The sequence below is a fragment of the Macrobrachium rosenbergii genome, chromosome 56 (genome assembly GCF_040412425.1).
Source record: "Macrobrachium rosenbergii isolate ZJJX-2024 chromosome 56, ASM4041242v1, whole genome shotgun sequence".
In the NCBI taxonomy this organism is placed as follows: domain Eukaryota; kingdom Metazoa; phylum Arthropoda; class Malacostraca; order Decapoda; family Palaemonidae; genus Macrobrachium; species Macrobrachium rosenbergii.
Window position 1 is genome coordinate 4,450,001 of NC_089796.1, and position 15,000 is coordinate 4,465,000.

The window sequence follows — 15,000 nt, forward strand, 5'->3', positions numbered from 1 at the left end:
ATTCTGTTAAACTCGGTTTTCTTTTAATAAATGCATATTAAGACTCGCCTTTGTAGCTATTACAAGTCTATAAATATTTATTTTTTAAAGTAACATTAATCCGTAAATTTCTTGATGATTACTACCAATTTTACTGTTTAGTATTCTCTTGCATTTTATTCTCTGTTAACAGATGATTTTATTCTTCTTTTAATCCTAAATGAATATTCTTACGAGACATGAAAATTTTCTTTTTTGATTAATGACAGGTAATCATTAAGACGCCGTCTTTATAGCTATTTCTCTCTATAAATTTTTATTTTTCTCTCTGTTGTAACATCAATCCGTAAATTTCTTGATAATTACTAGCAATTAAGCTGTTTGGTAAGCTCTTAATATTCTATTGCATTTTATTCTCCTTTTAACAAATGAACGTTAAGAGTCGCCTTTCCATCTATAAATTAATCCTCTACACTGTTGTACATGTTTGTGTTTTCCTGAGAAATGAAACGTCTTTTGCGAATCCGTTAAGACTGACAGGTAATCATCTACACATGTTTGTCGTTCCATGAATTTTGACCATATGGCTCTCTCTCTCTCTCTCTCTCTCTCTCTCTCTCTCTCTCTCTCTCTCTCTCTGTTGTCGGCATGTTTGTGTGTGCTTGAGAATAGACACGGTGTACTCTCTCTCTCTCTCTCTATATATATATATATATATATATATATATGTATATATATATAGTATATATATACACACATATATATATATATATATATATATATATATATATATATATATATATATATATATATATATATATATTATTGTTCCCAAGAATAGGAACTGTGTAATTCGGAAAAGAAAAATATTGAGGTTTTCGTGATATACCCAGCGTGGAATTTATACGTCCGTCTGACCTGTCATTATTCTCATGCATGGTGGGAGCACACTGTCATTTTAGCTCGGGGTAGCTGTGAGAACAATTGGTCTTGTTATCATTTTATACGAGGTATAAAGGCGGCGTCAGGTGTGGGTTTCAACCGTGTGCCTTGGGAGTCATGTTGCGTCTCTCTCTCTCTCTCTCTCTCTCTCTCTCTCTCTCTCTCTCTCTCTCTCTCTCTCTCTCTCTCTCTCTCTCTCTCTCTCTCTTTTCTTTTAGAATTCCTCTCTCTTCTCTCTCTCTCTCTCTCCGGGCACCAGTTTGCTTTTAGAATTCATCTCTCTCTCTCTCTCTCTCTCTCTCTCTCTCTCTCTCTCTCTCTCTCTCTCTCTCTCGGACTCCAGTTTTCTTTTAGAATTTATCTCTCTCTCTCTCTCTCTCTCTCTCTCTCTCTCTCTCTCTCTCTCTCTCTCTCTCTCTCTCTCTCTGGACACCAGTTTGCTTTTAGAACTCTCTCTCTCTCTCTCTCTTTCTCTCTCTCTCTCTCTCTCTCTCTCTCTCTCCGGACCCCAGTTTGCTTTTAGAAATTCTCTCTCTCTCTCCGGACACCAGTTTACTTTTAGAATTTCTCTCTCTCTCCCTTTCTCTCTCTCTCTCTTTCTCTCCAGACACCTATTTGCTTTTAGCATTTCTCTCTCTCTCTCTCTCTCTCTCTCTCTCTCTCTCTCTCTCTCTCTCTCTCTCTCTCTCTCAAACCTTTTATCTAAAGTGCGGCTACGGTTCATATGCCATTGTTTATATTTTTATTTTCATTGCTGAAGTAGTTTCTCCTTTGTTTGGAACAGAGGGACAAAGAAAGAGAGAGAGAAAGGAATTGAGTGTTATCTAGTGTCGTGAGAGAGAGAGAGAGAGAGAGAGAGGTGAATTCTTAAAGCAAACTTGTATCCTGACAGAGCAAAAGAGACGAAGACAGTGGCAGTAAGTAACTGGGTGTTATTTTGTGTCGTGAGAGAGAGAGAGAGAGAGAGAGAGTAACCGAGTTATCTAGCGGAGAGAGAGAGAGAGGGAGATGAATTCTAAAAGCAAAAACTGGTGTCTGGACTGAAAGAGGGAGAGAGAGAGTGAGTAACTATGAGTTATCTAACGCCGTGAGAGAGAGAGACAGAGACGAATTCTAAAAGCAAAAACTGGTGTCTGGACAGAAAGAGAAAGAAGTAAGAGAGTTATCTAACGCCGTGTGAGAGAGACGAGTTCTTAAAGCAAAACTGGTGTGTGGTCAGAAAGAGAGAGAGAGAGAGTGAGTAACTATGAGTTATCTAACGTCGTGTGTGTGTGTGTGTGAGAGAGAGAGAGACGAATTCTAAAAGCGTACTGGTGTCCGGATAGAGAGAGAGAGAGAGAGAGAGAGAGAGATGAGGCTTTTTCCCCACTGTTGCACACTGAAAGAAGGCATTGTTCAAAGGGTCAGGGGAAATATATATATCGCGGATTTCCTCTCCTTTCAGCTTTTAAATGCAGGTGAGAAAAAAAGGGGGGGAACTCTCACAGAGCCTTCTTCCCTTAGATGGAAATCTCCGCCACATTTCTTCTCTGTTTATTCCCCTCCCCCTCCTCCCCTTTCCAACCCCCTTCCCCCTCCCCCCTTTTTATTTCTCCCCATTGTTTTAAGCTGCCGTGGGAAATGGTATGTGGCCACCAGTGTACCGTAATGGCCATAAGTTTTTATTCACTTTTTTCTCAACAGTATTTTGGGATGTGCGGTATGGGATTTGCTTCCATTAAGATTTAGCTTTTGTGTTTAGCGTGGATTTGCGCCGACGCGCGCGCGCTCGCGCGACCTAATTCTTCAGCTTTGTATTATTATGTTTTCAGGCTAATTTTGTTCGTTTGTTATTCTGACCTTTCGTGTTGTTGTGAGTGTTATGATGACATTTTATTTCACAGCATTATTATTATTATTATTATTATTTATTATTATTATTATTATTATTATTATTATTATTATTATCATCCCTTCACACTTTACCCTGAGGTCTACGGAAAGGAAAATTAAAAATACTATTATTATTATTATTATTATTATTATTATTATTATTATTATTATTATTATTATCATCATCCTTTCACACTTTACCCTGGGGTCCACTGAAAGGAAAATTAAAAACATTATTATTATTATTATTATTATTATTATTATTATTATTATCTGTTTTGTTAAACAGAATGGCAGTTTCAGCAGCATTTATTTTATACAGTAAACGCTCAATTCGTCTTATCAATTGCTTTTCTTGCGCTGGAATGGTTGCGAGCAATTGACCAATATTCATTTCCAGCGCAAGAAAGGCAACTGATAAGACGAACTGAGCGTTGACTATATAAGATGAATGCTGTTGAAACTGCCATTTTGTTTAACAAAACCTGTAGTAAAGAAGGTCTTTTTCCTTATTTTACATATATTATTATTATCATTATTATTATTATTATCATCATCACTTTACACTTTACCCTGGGGTTCAGGGAGAGGAAAATTAAGTCTAATGAACGAAGGTAATTATGTATGAGGGAGATTAGTATGACTAAATCTTCTCCACGAAAAGTGATGAGGGTCCGGCAGCCTGGGAACTAAATGTGCTTCTGATGGCTCCGAAATGAACGATGGCATTACGTCATTATTAGGAGGAGATTGGGGTCCTCCCGAAAGATTTTGGGAGTCCCGATGAAGATGATGGATTATTGTTGGCAAAAACCATGATAAAGCGGTCATTTATTGATTGGAATTTTATGTGGATGTCAGAAAAATCTGTGACAATCAATTTATATTATTACAGGAAGTGTCGATGGTAATGGTGTGCTCAGTAAGGGTGCGTCTACATTCCAGTAAAATGTTGTAAACACAAGTCGGTGACTTGTCGCGCACATATCAATGACATGTTGAGTACAAGTCGGCGACTTATTGGTACTTTTAATATCAGAAAAATCTGTGACATTATTCAATTTATATTATTACAGTAAATGTCAATGGTAATGATTTTCTCAGTAAGGGTGCGTCCATACAGCAGTAAAACATATTATAAACAAGTCGGTAAATTGTCACAAACACATCACTAACATGTTGAATACAGGTCAACGACTTATTAGTAGTTCTAATATCAGGAGAATGTGACAATCATCAGTTTATGTTTTAACGCTAAATGATGGCAATGATGTTCTCAGTAAGGTTGCGTCTACGTTTCAGTAAAATGTTGCAAACACAAGTCGGTAACTTGTCGCGCACACATCAGTAACATGTTGAGTACAAGTCGGCGACTTATTGGTAGTTCTAGTATCAAGAAAATATATGGCTTTCATCAGTGTATGTTGTTACAGGAAATAATGATGGTAATGATGTTTTCAGTAAGGGTGCGTCCACACTGCAATAAAACTTGTTACAAACACAAGTCGGTAACTTGTCGCATACACGCTTTCATAGCAAAATATAAGGGGTTGGGGGAATTAGGACTTTGTTCATAAGGTTATGTCAGAGTGCACGAAACTGCTTCAGAACGCCTAATTCACTTTAGAAACGTTGCCTGATGCAGTTTGGCTTGTATCTGTGCATTCATATGCATTTATACGTGCATGCATTCAAAGCATGCGTATATGTCTAACACAAGCATTCATACGTCCATGCATCTGTATGTCTCCATATGCATTCAAAGCATACATATATATTTCTACCGTGGGCATTCATACGTGCATGCGCTGTAAGCATGCGCATGTCTGTCTACCGTATGCATTAATACATGCATGCTATCAAAGCATGCGCATGTCTGTCTGCCATATGCATGTGCATTCGTACGTGCTTGCACTCAAAGCATCTGCAAGCAAGTCTAATAACTCAGCACCTGTGGTTTCTGCAAATTGATAGAGCTAAGCAAATACTCCGATCACTATCATTTAATGGTGTTTGCGCGTTCATTATCTCGCGGGATTGGAAAAAGTTCGAGGGAAAGTTTTAATAGGTATAATTGCAAAGCCGGGGAAAATGTTTGCTTTCAGAATTTATCTCTCTCTCTCTCTCTCTCTCTCTCTCTCTCTCTCTCTCTCTCTCTCTCTCTCTCTCTCTCTCTCTCTCTGTATTTTTAAGTCTTAATTACCTGGAAACGAGGTTTGCTGGTTTCTCAACCATCGAGAAACTGGTTTAGTTTTATAATCTCTCTCTCTCTCTCTCTCTCTCTCTCTCTCTCTCTCTCTCTCTCTCTCTCTCTCTCTCTCTCTCTCTTAATTACCTGGAAACGAGGTTTTGCTGGTAGAATTTCTCTCTCAGCCATCGAGACACTGGTTTAGTTTTGTGATTCTCTTTCTCTCTCTCTCTCTCTCTCTCTCTCTCTCTCTCTCTCTCTCTCTCTCTCTCTCTCAGGGAACAAGCGCAAGCACCGTTCTCTTCCCCTACGTACTCGACATATGATCTTGTCCCTTGTCTTTTTATTCCTGTGACAGCGAAGACTTGAGAGACCGCTGATGGATATTTCATTTTACCGAAGCGTCCCCCCACCCTCCCCACTTCCCGTTCCCAATCCCCCCCACCCCACCTTCCCCACGACCCGTCGATGTCAACTGTGCACAAAAGGAAAGTTGAACAAAGCCCCTACTACGTTCGTAGGGACTCGTTAGCCCGATGAGGCTTTTAAAATTAGACTCCCTGTAGGAGATGCTCAGCTCACCGTATTGGACGTCTCTGGGGGCTCTCTGTAGCCTCCGTTCTTATGGCCCAGATGCATTCCTTCCTGCCTTCTGGTTAGCTGTCCGCTTTCTTTAACTTTAACCTCGCTTCAGTGCAGTTCTCGGTTTGTGACTCAGTGGTGTTGGTGTTGGTATAATAATAATAATAATAATAATAATAATAATAATAATAATAATGCACATCTCCCCTCCGTATAGAGAATTCATTTATCACAATAATTATATCACCTCCAAGTAATTAGTTTTCTCCATGAAATACCAACCAGGTTTCTGAACTTAGGGTTTTGTTATAGCTTTCAATTGTCGTTCTGATCATGATGTTAATGAAAGACTATGCTATTTCCCTTAGGTTTTTCTATTGTCTGTGTTCTAAACAGATCATTTGAAATGTAGCAAGTGTATTTGGTGGGATTATACCTTGGACCTTTTTAGCTTTTTTTTTTTTTTTTTACCTCATTGCCGTTCGGGCCACAAGTGGAGGTTTTTGTTTATCCTAACAGCATTTTGTTTAATTGAGATCCTAGTTCACATGTTTATAAGTGAAAAATAGATTTGCAGGTTCGGCATTTTAGATGAAGTTAGACCCAGTCTCTCTCTCTCTCTCTCTCTCTCTCTCTCTCTCTCTCTCTCTCTCTCTCTCTCTCTCTCTCTCTCACACACACACACACACACACACACACACACACAAACTCCCAAAGCATTATTTGGATATGGAAAATAGACTTCCAAGTTCTTCATTTGAGTTGAATTTGGACCAAATCTCTCTCTCTCTCTCTCTCTCTCTCTCTCTCTCTCTCTCTCTCTCTCTCTCTCTCTCTCTCTCACACACACAAAAAAACTCCCAAAGCATTGTTTGGATATGGAAAATAGACTTCCAAGTTCTTCATTTCAGTTGAATTTGGACCAAGTCTCTCTCTCTCTCTCTCTCTCTCTCTCTCTCTCTCTCTCTCTCTCTCTCTCTCTCTCTCTCTCTCTCACATAAAACTATCTGGATTTGACCTCTCGTTTATAAATACCCGATTTTGCCCCGGTATCCGACCAAAATTTACGAAAACATGGTCACAAACAAAAGGCGCCACTCCCAGGTTTGTGAACTGCTATGTATGTGTCATTGCAAGCCAGTGGTACAGAGTTACAAAACGATATTTTTACAGAATTTTCATTTTCAGAGTTACAGGACAGTTTGGATGTTATGCTATTAACTCAGCCATAACCCCATTACGTCCTGATGAAATAATGACATCTATTCGTCGATTTATCTATCAATTTATCATTATAGATATTACCGATATTATCATCGAAAAACTTACTTTTTATTAAACTTATTTTATTATAAGGAAGCATTTGAAATGCTCTCTCTCTCTCTCTCTCTCTCTCTCTCTCTCTCTCTCTCTCTCTCTCTCTATATATATATATATATATATATATATATATATATATATATATATATATATATATATATATATATATATATATATATATATATATATATATATATATATATATATATATATATATATATATATATATATATATATATATACACATATATATATGTATGTGTATATATTTATGTACATATTCTGTATATACATATATATAAATATATGTGTATATACACATGCATAAATACAGTATATTATATACATATTGAGGTATATATATGGGGTTTAATGAATGTGTCAGTGACTGATTTTTTTTCTCAATAAATATCTACCTTAACCCTCATCATGGGAAATGGCTTACCATTACAGAATACAAATATTTATTTTTGTTTCTACAGTGGTGTATTTTTGATCATATTTATTAACCTCATTCCTTGATTCGCATTCCTTCATACACGATTTTTCCCTTTTTCCTCTTGTTCCTACCGTTCTGGTCGTGAATTTTTTTTATCGTTCTTTTATTCGCCTCTCCTCCAAGATACCCCTTCCTTACATGCCTCTATCTCGCAGTCATTGATGTGATTGACTCCGCTTTACGACCGGGAGACCACCACATAACACGCGGCCAATGACTGGCACCAGTTGGCACCGAGTGCCGATGGACGGACCTCTCTATTGTATCTGCTTGTTCGTCCATTTTTTTTCCTGTTATTTTGAGGAATTTTTTACGTCTATATCATTATTTTTTTTTCTTTGTGAGTTTTCTTACTCCTCCCTCTTCCATATTCGTGACCTTTTCTTTTCTCTCTCTCTCTCTCTCTCTCTCTCTCTCTCTCTCTCTCTCTCTCTCTCTCTCTCTCTCTCTCTCTCTCTCTCTCTCTCCTTTTCTAGGTGATGTTTGGCTTGAAACACACATGGCGTTTTGAACTTCTGCATGCAATTTCTTTTTTCCATAGAATTACATAAATACCTGCTTTCATTCTTACATACATACATATGTACATACGTACGTACGTACAAACATCCATACCTAAATAAATATATACATTAATACATATATATGTGTGTGTGTGTTTGTGTATTATATATATATATATATATATATATATATATATATATATATATATATGTGTGTGTGTGTGTGTGTGTGTGTGTGTGTGTGTGTGTGTGTGTGTGTGTGTGTGTGTGTGATACAACATACACCATACGCTTGACTCCTTCGTGCCTCCAGCGTAATCGGATACTGTATATCGGTTACGGATACCTCATTGTATGCCAATATGGCTTTAGCATCAGAGGGATCATCGTATTCCCCCGGGGTTGCATTATCTCCTTCTTCTTCTTCTTTCTCCTCGTTTATCTGTTGTATTGCTTATTGATTTTCAGTTATGTTTCGTCATCGCGCATGAACTGAGATACTTTATGGAAAGGATTAAATATGTATACATACATGTATATATATATATATATATATATATATATATATATATATATATATATATATATATATATATATATATATATATGTGTGTGTGTGTGTGTGTGTGTGTGTGTGTGTATATTTATTTATCAACAGATACAGATGCTTATACATCCACACTGTATAAATATCAAAATAATTATGACTCAGTAAACTGCCGTGATACCAAATTATGGCGTCCGTTGAGTAATATGATCAAGTAATGTAACCAGGGTGGGTCACCAGCGCCATCTTGACCTTGATGGCATCTCTGCAAATCGTTCTGGCATCCGTCGATGTAATCCGATGAGAAGATATATACCCGATCTCTTATCAAAACTGTTATATGTTAGATGTTTATTTTGTTTTATTCGTAGTTGCTATTTTTCGTAGTTTATTTATAAATTCTTTTATTTGTGTTGTTTTCCTTGTTATTTTGTTCCTGGACTTTTGATGTATTAAGGCAAATTTTACCTAGAAAAGAGAGAGAGATAGATAGAGAGAGAGAGAGCAGATTTATTTTTGTTTACTATAGTAATAAGACAAGTATTGCCTAAAAAAGGAGAGAGAGAGAGAGAGAGAGAGAGAGAGAGAGAGAGAGAGAGAGAGAGAGAGAGAGAGAGAGAGAGGAATTCCGGTTTAGGGAACAGATGAGAGAGAGAGAGAGAGAGAGAGAGAGAGAGAGAGAGCCAGTTTATTGATTTACTATTAGTAATACAAGTATTGCCTAAAAAAGAGAGAGAGAGAGGAATGCCGGTGTAGGGAGCAGATGAGAGAGAGAGAGAGAGAGAGAGCCAATTTATCGGTTTACTATGTTAGTAAGACAAGTATTGCTTAAAAAAGGAGAGAGAGAGAGAGAGAGAGAGAGAGGGAGAGAGTCATAAGAATGAGTTTAGGGAGCAGATTGGGGAGAGAGAGAGATGAGAGAGAGAGAGAGAAAGAGAGAGAGAGAGAGAGAGAGAGAGAGAGAGAGAGAGAGAGAGAGAGAGGAAAAAGCCATAAGGAATGCCTATTTAGGAAGCAGATGGTCATAAGCTGTGATCATAGGCCCTGATTACACGTGATCATATTTGCCCTTATACCGATCCAATATGCCATATAGGCTATACATATACAGTATATAGGCTATACATCCTCTGGGCCACGGCAGGAAGGAAGGCTTCGACGTCGCGAGAGTTTCTGGGAATCGCTGCTCTATTGATTTCGACCTTTGTTTACTGGCGATTTCCAGCGATTTTGTCCATTCTTCAGCGACGTTTTTTAGTGACTTTGTCCTTTGTGTTCAGCGATTTCCACTGAGTTTGCCCCTTTGTTTATTGACGTTTTCTGACTGATTTTGTCCTTTGTTTATTGAAATTTTTATAGTGATTTTGTCCTTTCTGTTTACTGAAGTTTTTAAAGTGGTTTTGTCCTTTGTTTATTGGAATTTTTAAAGCGATTGTGTCCTTTGTTTATTGGAATTTGTTAAGTTATTTTGTCCTTTGTTTATTGAAATTTTTTGAAGTAATTTTGTCCTTTTCTTTATTGAAAAATTTGACTTGATTTTTTCCTTTGTTTATTGGAATTTTTAAAGTGATTTTTTCCTTTGCTTATTGAAATTTTTCGTGATTTTGTCCTTTGTTTATTGAGATTTTATGAAGTGATTTTGTCCTTTTCCTTATTGAAATTTTTGAAGTGATTTTGTCTTTTGTTTATTGGAATTTTTGAAGTGAGATTGTTCCTAGCTTATTGAAAATTTTGAAGTGATTTTGTCCTTTGTTTATTGAGGGGTGTTTTCCTGATTTTGTCCTTTGTTTAGTGATTTTTTTTATTGAATTTGTACTTTGTTTATTAACGTTTTCTGACTGATTTTTACTTTGTTTATTGAAATTTTTATTTTAAAGTGATTTTGTCCTTTGCTTATTGGAATTTTTGAAGTGATTTTGTCCTTTGTTTATTGAAATTTTGGAAGTGATTTTGTCCCTTGTTTATTGATTTGTTAAACTGATTTTATACTTTGTTTATTTATTGGCGTTTTCTATTGATTTTTTCCAGTGTTTATTGAAGGTTATTTTCTTTTAGTGATTTTGTCCTTTGTTTACTGACGTTTTCTAGTGATTTTGTCCTTTGCTAACCTGCAATTTCTACTGATTTAGTGATTTTGTACTTTGCTTATTGACGATTTTGTAATGTTTTTTACTGTGTTTACTGCGATTTTCTAGTGATTTTTTCCTGTTGTATGTTAGTTTTCACAGTTGATTAAGGTCTTTTACTATTGGCATTTTCTGGCGATTTTGTGCTTTGTTTATTAAACTTTTCTAGTAATTCTGTTTTTTGTTTACTAATAATTTTGCCATTTTGTCAACAGCACATTTTAGAGATTCTATCCTTCACCGGTCTTTTTTTTGTGATTTCCCCTTATCTGTTATTGGTGTTTCCTAGTTGTGTATTCTTCTGAGTGCAGGCATTTTCTGTTGATTTCCCATTGAATGCTGACTGTCCTTTAAATGACAGCTTTCCCAGAGGTCTGATCTTTTTTCTCCCGCAGGGGGATAGTGCCATCAGTGCACCTCACGGGGAGCACTGTAGGCATTACTAAATGGTCTTTGCAGCGTCCCTTTGCCCCTGAGCTTCAACCCCTTTCATTCCTTTTGCTGTACCTCCATTCATATTATCTTTCTTCCATCTTGCTGTGCAACTGCCAGGTTTTCCTCCTGTCACACCTTTCAGACCTACCTACTCTCAACTTCATTTCCAGCGCTGAATGACCTCTTAGGTCCCAGTGCTTTGGCCTAAACTCTACATTCCATTCCATTCCTGATCTTTTTTTTTTTTCTGTGATTTGTTTTATCTTGGTTACCAGAGTGTTTTGTTAATTTTGTATTTTGCACATTGCCGAGTTCTGTTGATTTTGCCATTTTTTTTACTTATGCTCTCTTTTATATATTGTGTTTCCTTGAGCGTGTCTCCAGTTTATTGTAATATATTAGTTCCTTTTTTTTTTTGTCCTTTGTAAATTACTGTGTTTTGACTGCTTCATGTGACGTAACCTGAGCAATGTTATTGAAATTTTAAGCAAATCGTATTAATTATCCAATCATGCTGAATATAATTCGTGCATTTTCAATTATTAAAATTTCGTGTAGTTTTTATTGTATTTGATTCTTCGTTTTAAACATTGTTACTCTTTTATCCTGACCTTTACATTCGGGCATTTTTCATAAACTTTAAATCCTCCCCTATATTTTTTCCTTTTTTTTTTACAAATTGTAAATATCTCCCTTAAGGGAGAACTTCTTTCGTTTTATTTACCTTCCGTCGAAGCGGAACCAATTTCCGATATCAGTTTTCAAGACGGTGTTTGATTACTATGCCTGACTGCACTCTTAAGTGGTCGTAGGCGGAGGAAGTTTCCCCTGAGCAAATAATACTTATTCACAATAAAGCATCCTCATTGGGATACCTTAAATTGATATCCGTAGAACGTAAACTCTGTGGATGCCATATACATACTATATATATATATATATATATATATATATATATATATATATATATATATATATATATATATATATATATATATATATATATATATATATGCATTTGTGTTTTTATGTATATTTACTTTTATTTATTGTGTTTATTTATTTATTTGCTTATTTTCAGAGTGGTCCAGTGGTTACTAGCATCAGTCCACCAGCTTCTAGAGGTTTGAGATCGAATCTGGAGCTAGAGGTTTGAGACTCGATCTCAAACCCATTGCTGGTGAACTAACGCTGGTAACCACTAGACCACGTTTAATACATATATATATATATATATATATATATATATATATATATATATATATATATATATATATATATATATATATAGTATACATACATACATACATATATATATGTATATTCAATTAGGTACCTTTAGAATTTACTCACATATACAGTAGATTATACGGATTTCAACTGAAGATATCCGAGTAAGGATTGTTTAGTGTAAATAAGTACTATTACGTGAACAAAAAATGTTTATTTGTATTATTTTTCTTTATTTGCTTAAATTATTGACAAAAAATAACTGTGGCTCTCATTGTAAAGTAAATACTGAATTCATGTGCATGATGAAAAAAATGACATTCCTGACGCCTGCATGAAACTTAGATCTTTGACGGACTGTGCAAATAGAGAAGAATATTAGTAAACATATTTTTTTTACCGTTGATGATGAAAAAAAATCATCCTTTGCAAAATATGAAGCTTCGGGGAGTTAGAACCCCCCCCCCCATTACTTGACACAAAAAGAAAACAAGTAATAATTACGCCGAAGTGTCTTCGGTGCAGTCGAGTTTTCCGTACAGCATATAATGCTGTATGTAACTCTCAGCCACTGCCTGGTGGTGGCTGTGTTGTTGGCACCTATAGCGGTGCAAGACGCACGATTGTGACTAACTTTAACCTTAAATAAAATAATAAAAAACTACTGAGGCTAGACGGCTGCAATTTGGTATGTTTGATGATTGGTGGGTGGATGGTCAACATACCAATTTGCAGCCCACTAGCCTCAGTAGTTTTTAAGATCTGAGGGCGGACAGAAAAAGTGCGGACGGAGAGACTAAGCCGGCACAATAGTTTTCGTTTACAGAAAACTAAAATTGTGCTAATTTTTTATACGAAATGGCAAGAAATATACGTTCATGTCTTTAAATAAGAGGAAAACATTGGCTCTCTCCCTCTGATGGGAACACAGGAGAAAAGCTACTTCGTAATGATTTGTAATAAAGTCAGAAGAGAGAGAGAGAGAGAGAGAGAGAGAGAGAGAGAGATGGCCATAAGTAAAACCAAAGCATGAAATATGGACTATATGACATGGAAAAGATGCATGCGTCTTAATGTGAACACCCACCTGGTAGTACTCCATAATATATATATATATATATATATTTATATATATATATATATATATATATATATATATATATATATATATATATATATATGTGTGTGTGTGTGTGTGTGTGTGTTTGTATATATAGATAGATAAATATATAGATAGATAGATAGAGAGAGAGAGAGAAATGCAAATTATGGCCACGTTCAAATGAGAGGCATAACAACAGGACATGTTCCCCTGAAAGGACACGTGTCTCCAGACAGGACGTGTGTGCCTCTTTGTCTGTGTGCGTGTGTGTCTGACAGCCATCTCCCGATAATCGCCTTCCTTATGGATGTTATGGGAGGAACCTCTTCATTAGGAATTCCACGCGTCTGAGCTCTTAATTTTTCCCACTGGGTTCCTCCAAAGTAAATTTGACTTCTCTTAACTATGTCTTTTGTCTCGAGACAAGTTTCCTAGACTTCCTCGTCTACTTGTCTTCAGATCTTTTTTTTTTTTTCAGATTTCTCTCTCTCTCTCTCTCTCTCTCTCTCTCTCTCTCTCTCTCTCTCTCTTTTTTCTCATTTGGCTGGCGAGAAGACAGTTGTTTGTCTCCTCTCTCTCTCTCTCTCTCTCTCTCTCTCTCTCTCTCTCTCTCTCTCTCTCTCTCTCTCTCTCTCTCCACCCCCTGTCTCGTTTGGCAGACGAGAAGACAGTTGGTCTTCCTCTCATGTCTCTCTTTTCTTTCTTTCTCTCTCTCTGTTACACTTTCTTTTTAACTTGTTTGTTTTTTATGTTTCATTCGCCAAAGTAGAATAAGTTGTTCTTAAAGTATATCTTTTATTTTACTTGTTCTTTTTCTATGTATTTCATTCTACTCTTCTTTGGTTTTTTGGTTAAGTTCATATTTATTTGATAACTTTTATCCAACAACCACTTCTATGCATTTTACTAATCTCGAGCAACTCTACCCAACTGTGGTAATCCCTATGAAATCCCCCCTCCCCTCCCCTCCCTCCCCTCCCCATTCCCCCTCGTAATCTAGTAACTTGGATGACGTCACGAGACTGGTCACACTTGAGACTTCTGCAGGGAGGGGGAGGGGGGGTGGAAGACCTTCACCACAGCAACAGCTGACTCTAGTCATGCTGTTGACGCCGACCGTGACGGTTGTAGTAGTAGAGTAGTAGTAGTCTTATTAGCAGAAACAGTAGTAGCAGTATGAGTAATGTCTCGTCCACGCGACTATCTGCGGACTGAATCCCAAGTGGCTCCGTAGTCTGTCGTCATCGCCATCTTCTGAAGAAGAAGAAGAAGAAAAAAAAAAAAAATAAGAAGAAAAACCATGGTTTATTCATCTGGTGTACTTTCGCGAACGAATGCCCCTTGATCCTATACAGTACCAGATCTAATCTACTAAACGCGATGCGACGTGTTTCGAACGGCTGGTATAGCCGCGGCCCTCGCCACAGTCTATAGCAGACTGGGATGCAACATGGACTTCAACGTTTTTCTGAACGCGATGAAGCAGCGTGCCAGAAATCAGTGGTGTTTCTCGAAGAACGGAATTAATCAAAAGTGAATGTTGTGTCTCGTTTGGAGATGGGTTAGTCTGGGTTGTGTGGTCCAGTTTGTCGTGTGTTTGTGTGTGGGACTTAGCTGGCTCTCCCAGACTTTGTGGGCACACTAGTTATTCAAAGTTATTGTTTACTATTTCTGT

General features: G+C 36.8%; 1 protein-coding gene across 13 annotated transcripts in view; it reads left to right on the forward strand.

Annotated features, from left to right (window-relative positions):
• Schip1 (Schwannomin interacting protein 1) overlaps window positions 1–15,000 on the forward strand; it is a 459,616-nt gene that overhangs the window by 311,067 nt on the left and 133,549 nt on the right. For 3 of the 13 annotated variants that reach the window (XM_067100965.1, XM_067100966.1, XM_067100975.1), the window contains exon 1: window positions 14,848–14,886. The exons of the other annotated variants lie outside the window; for them this stretch is intronic. In XM_067100965.1, the coding sequence (XP_066957066.1) occupies window positions 14,863–14,886 (24 nt within the window). In that variant the 5' untranslated portion in view covers window positions 14,848–14,862. Of the gene's footprint in view, window positions 1–14,847; window positions 14,887–15,000 lie in introns of those variants that run through there. 13 annotated transcript variants of the gene reach the window in all.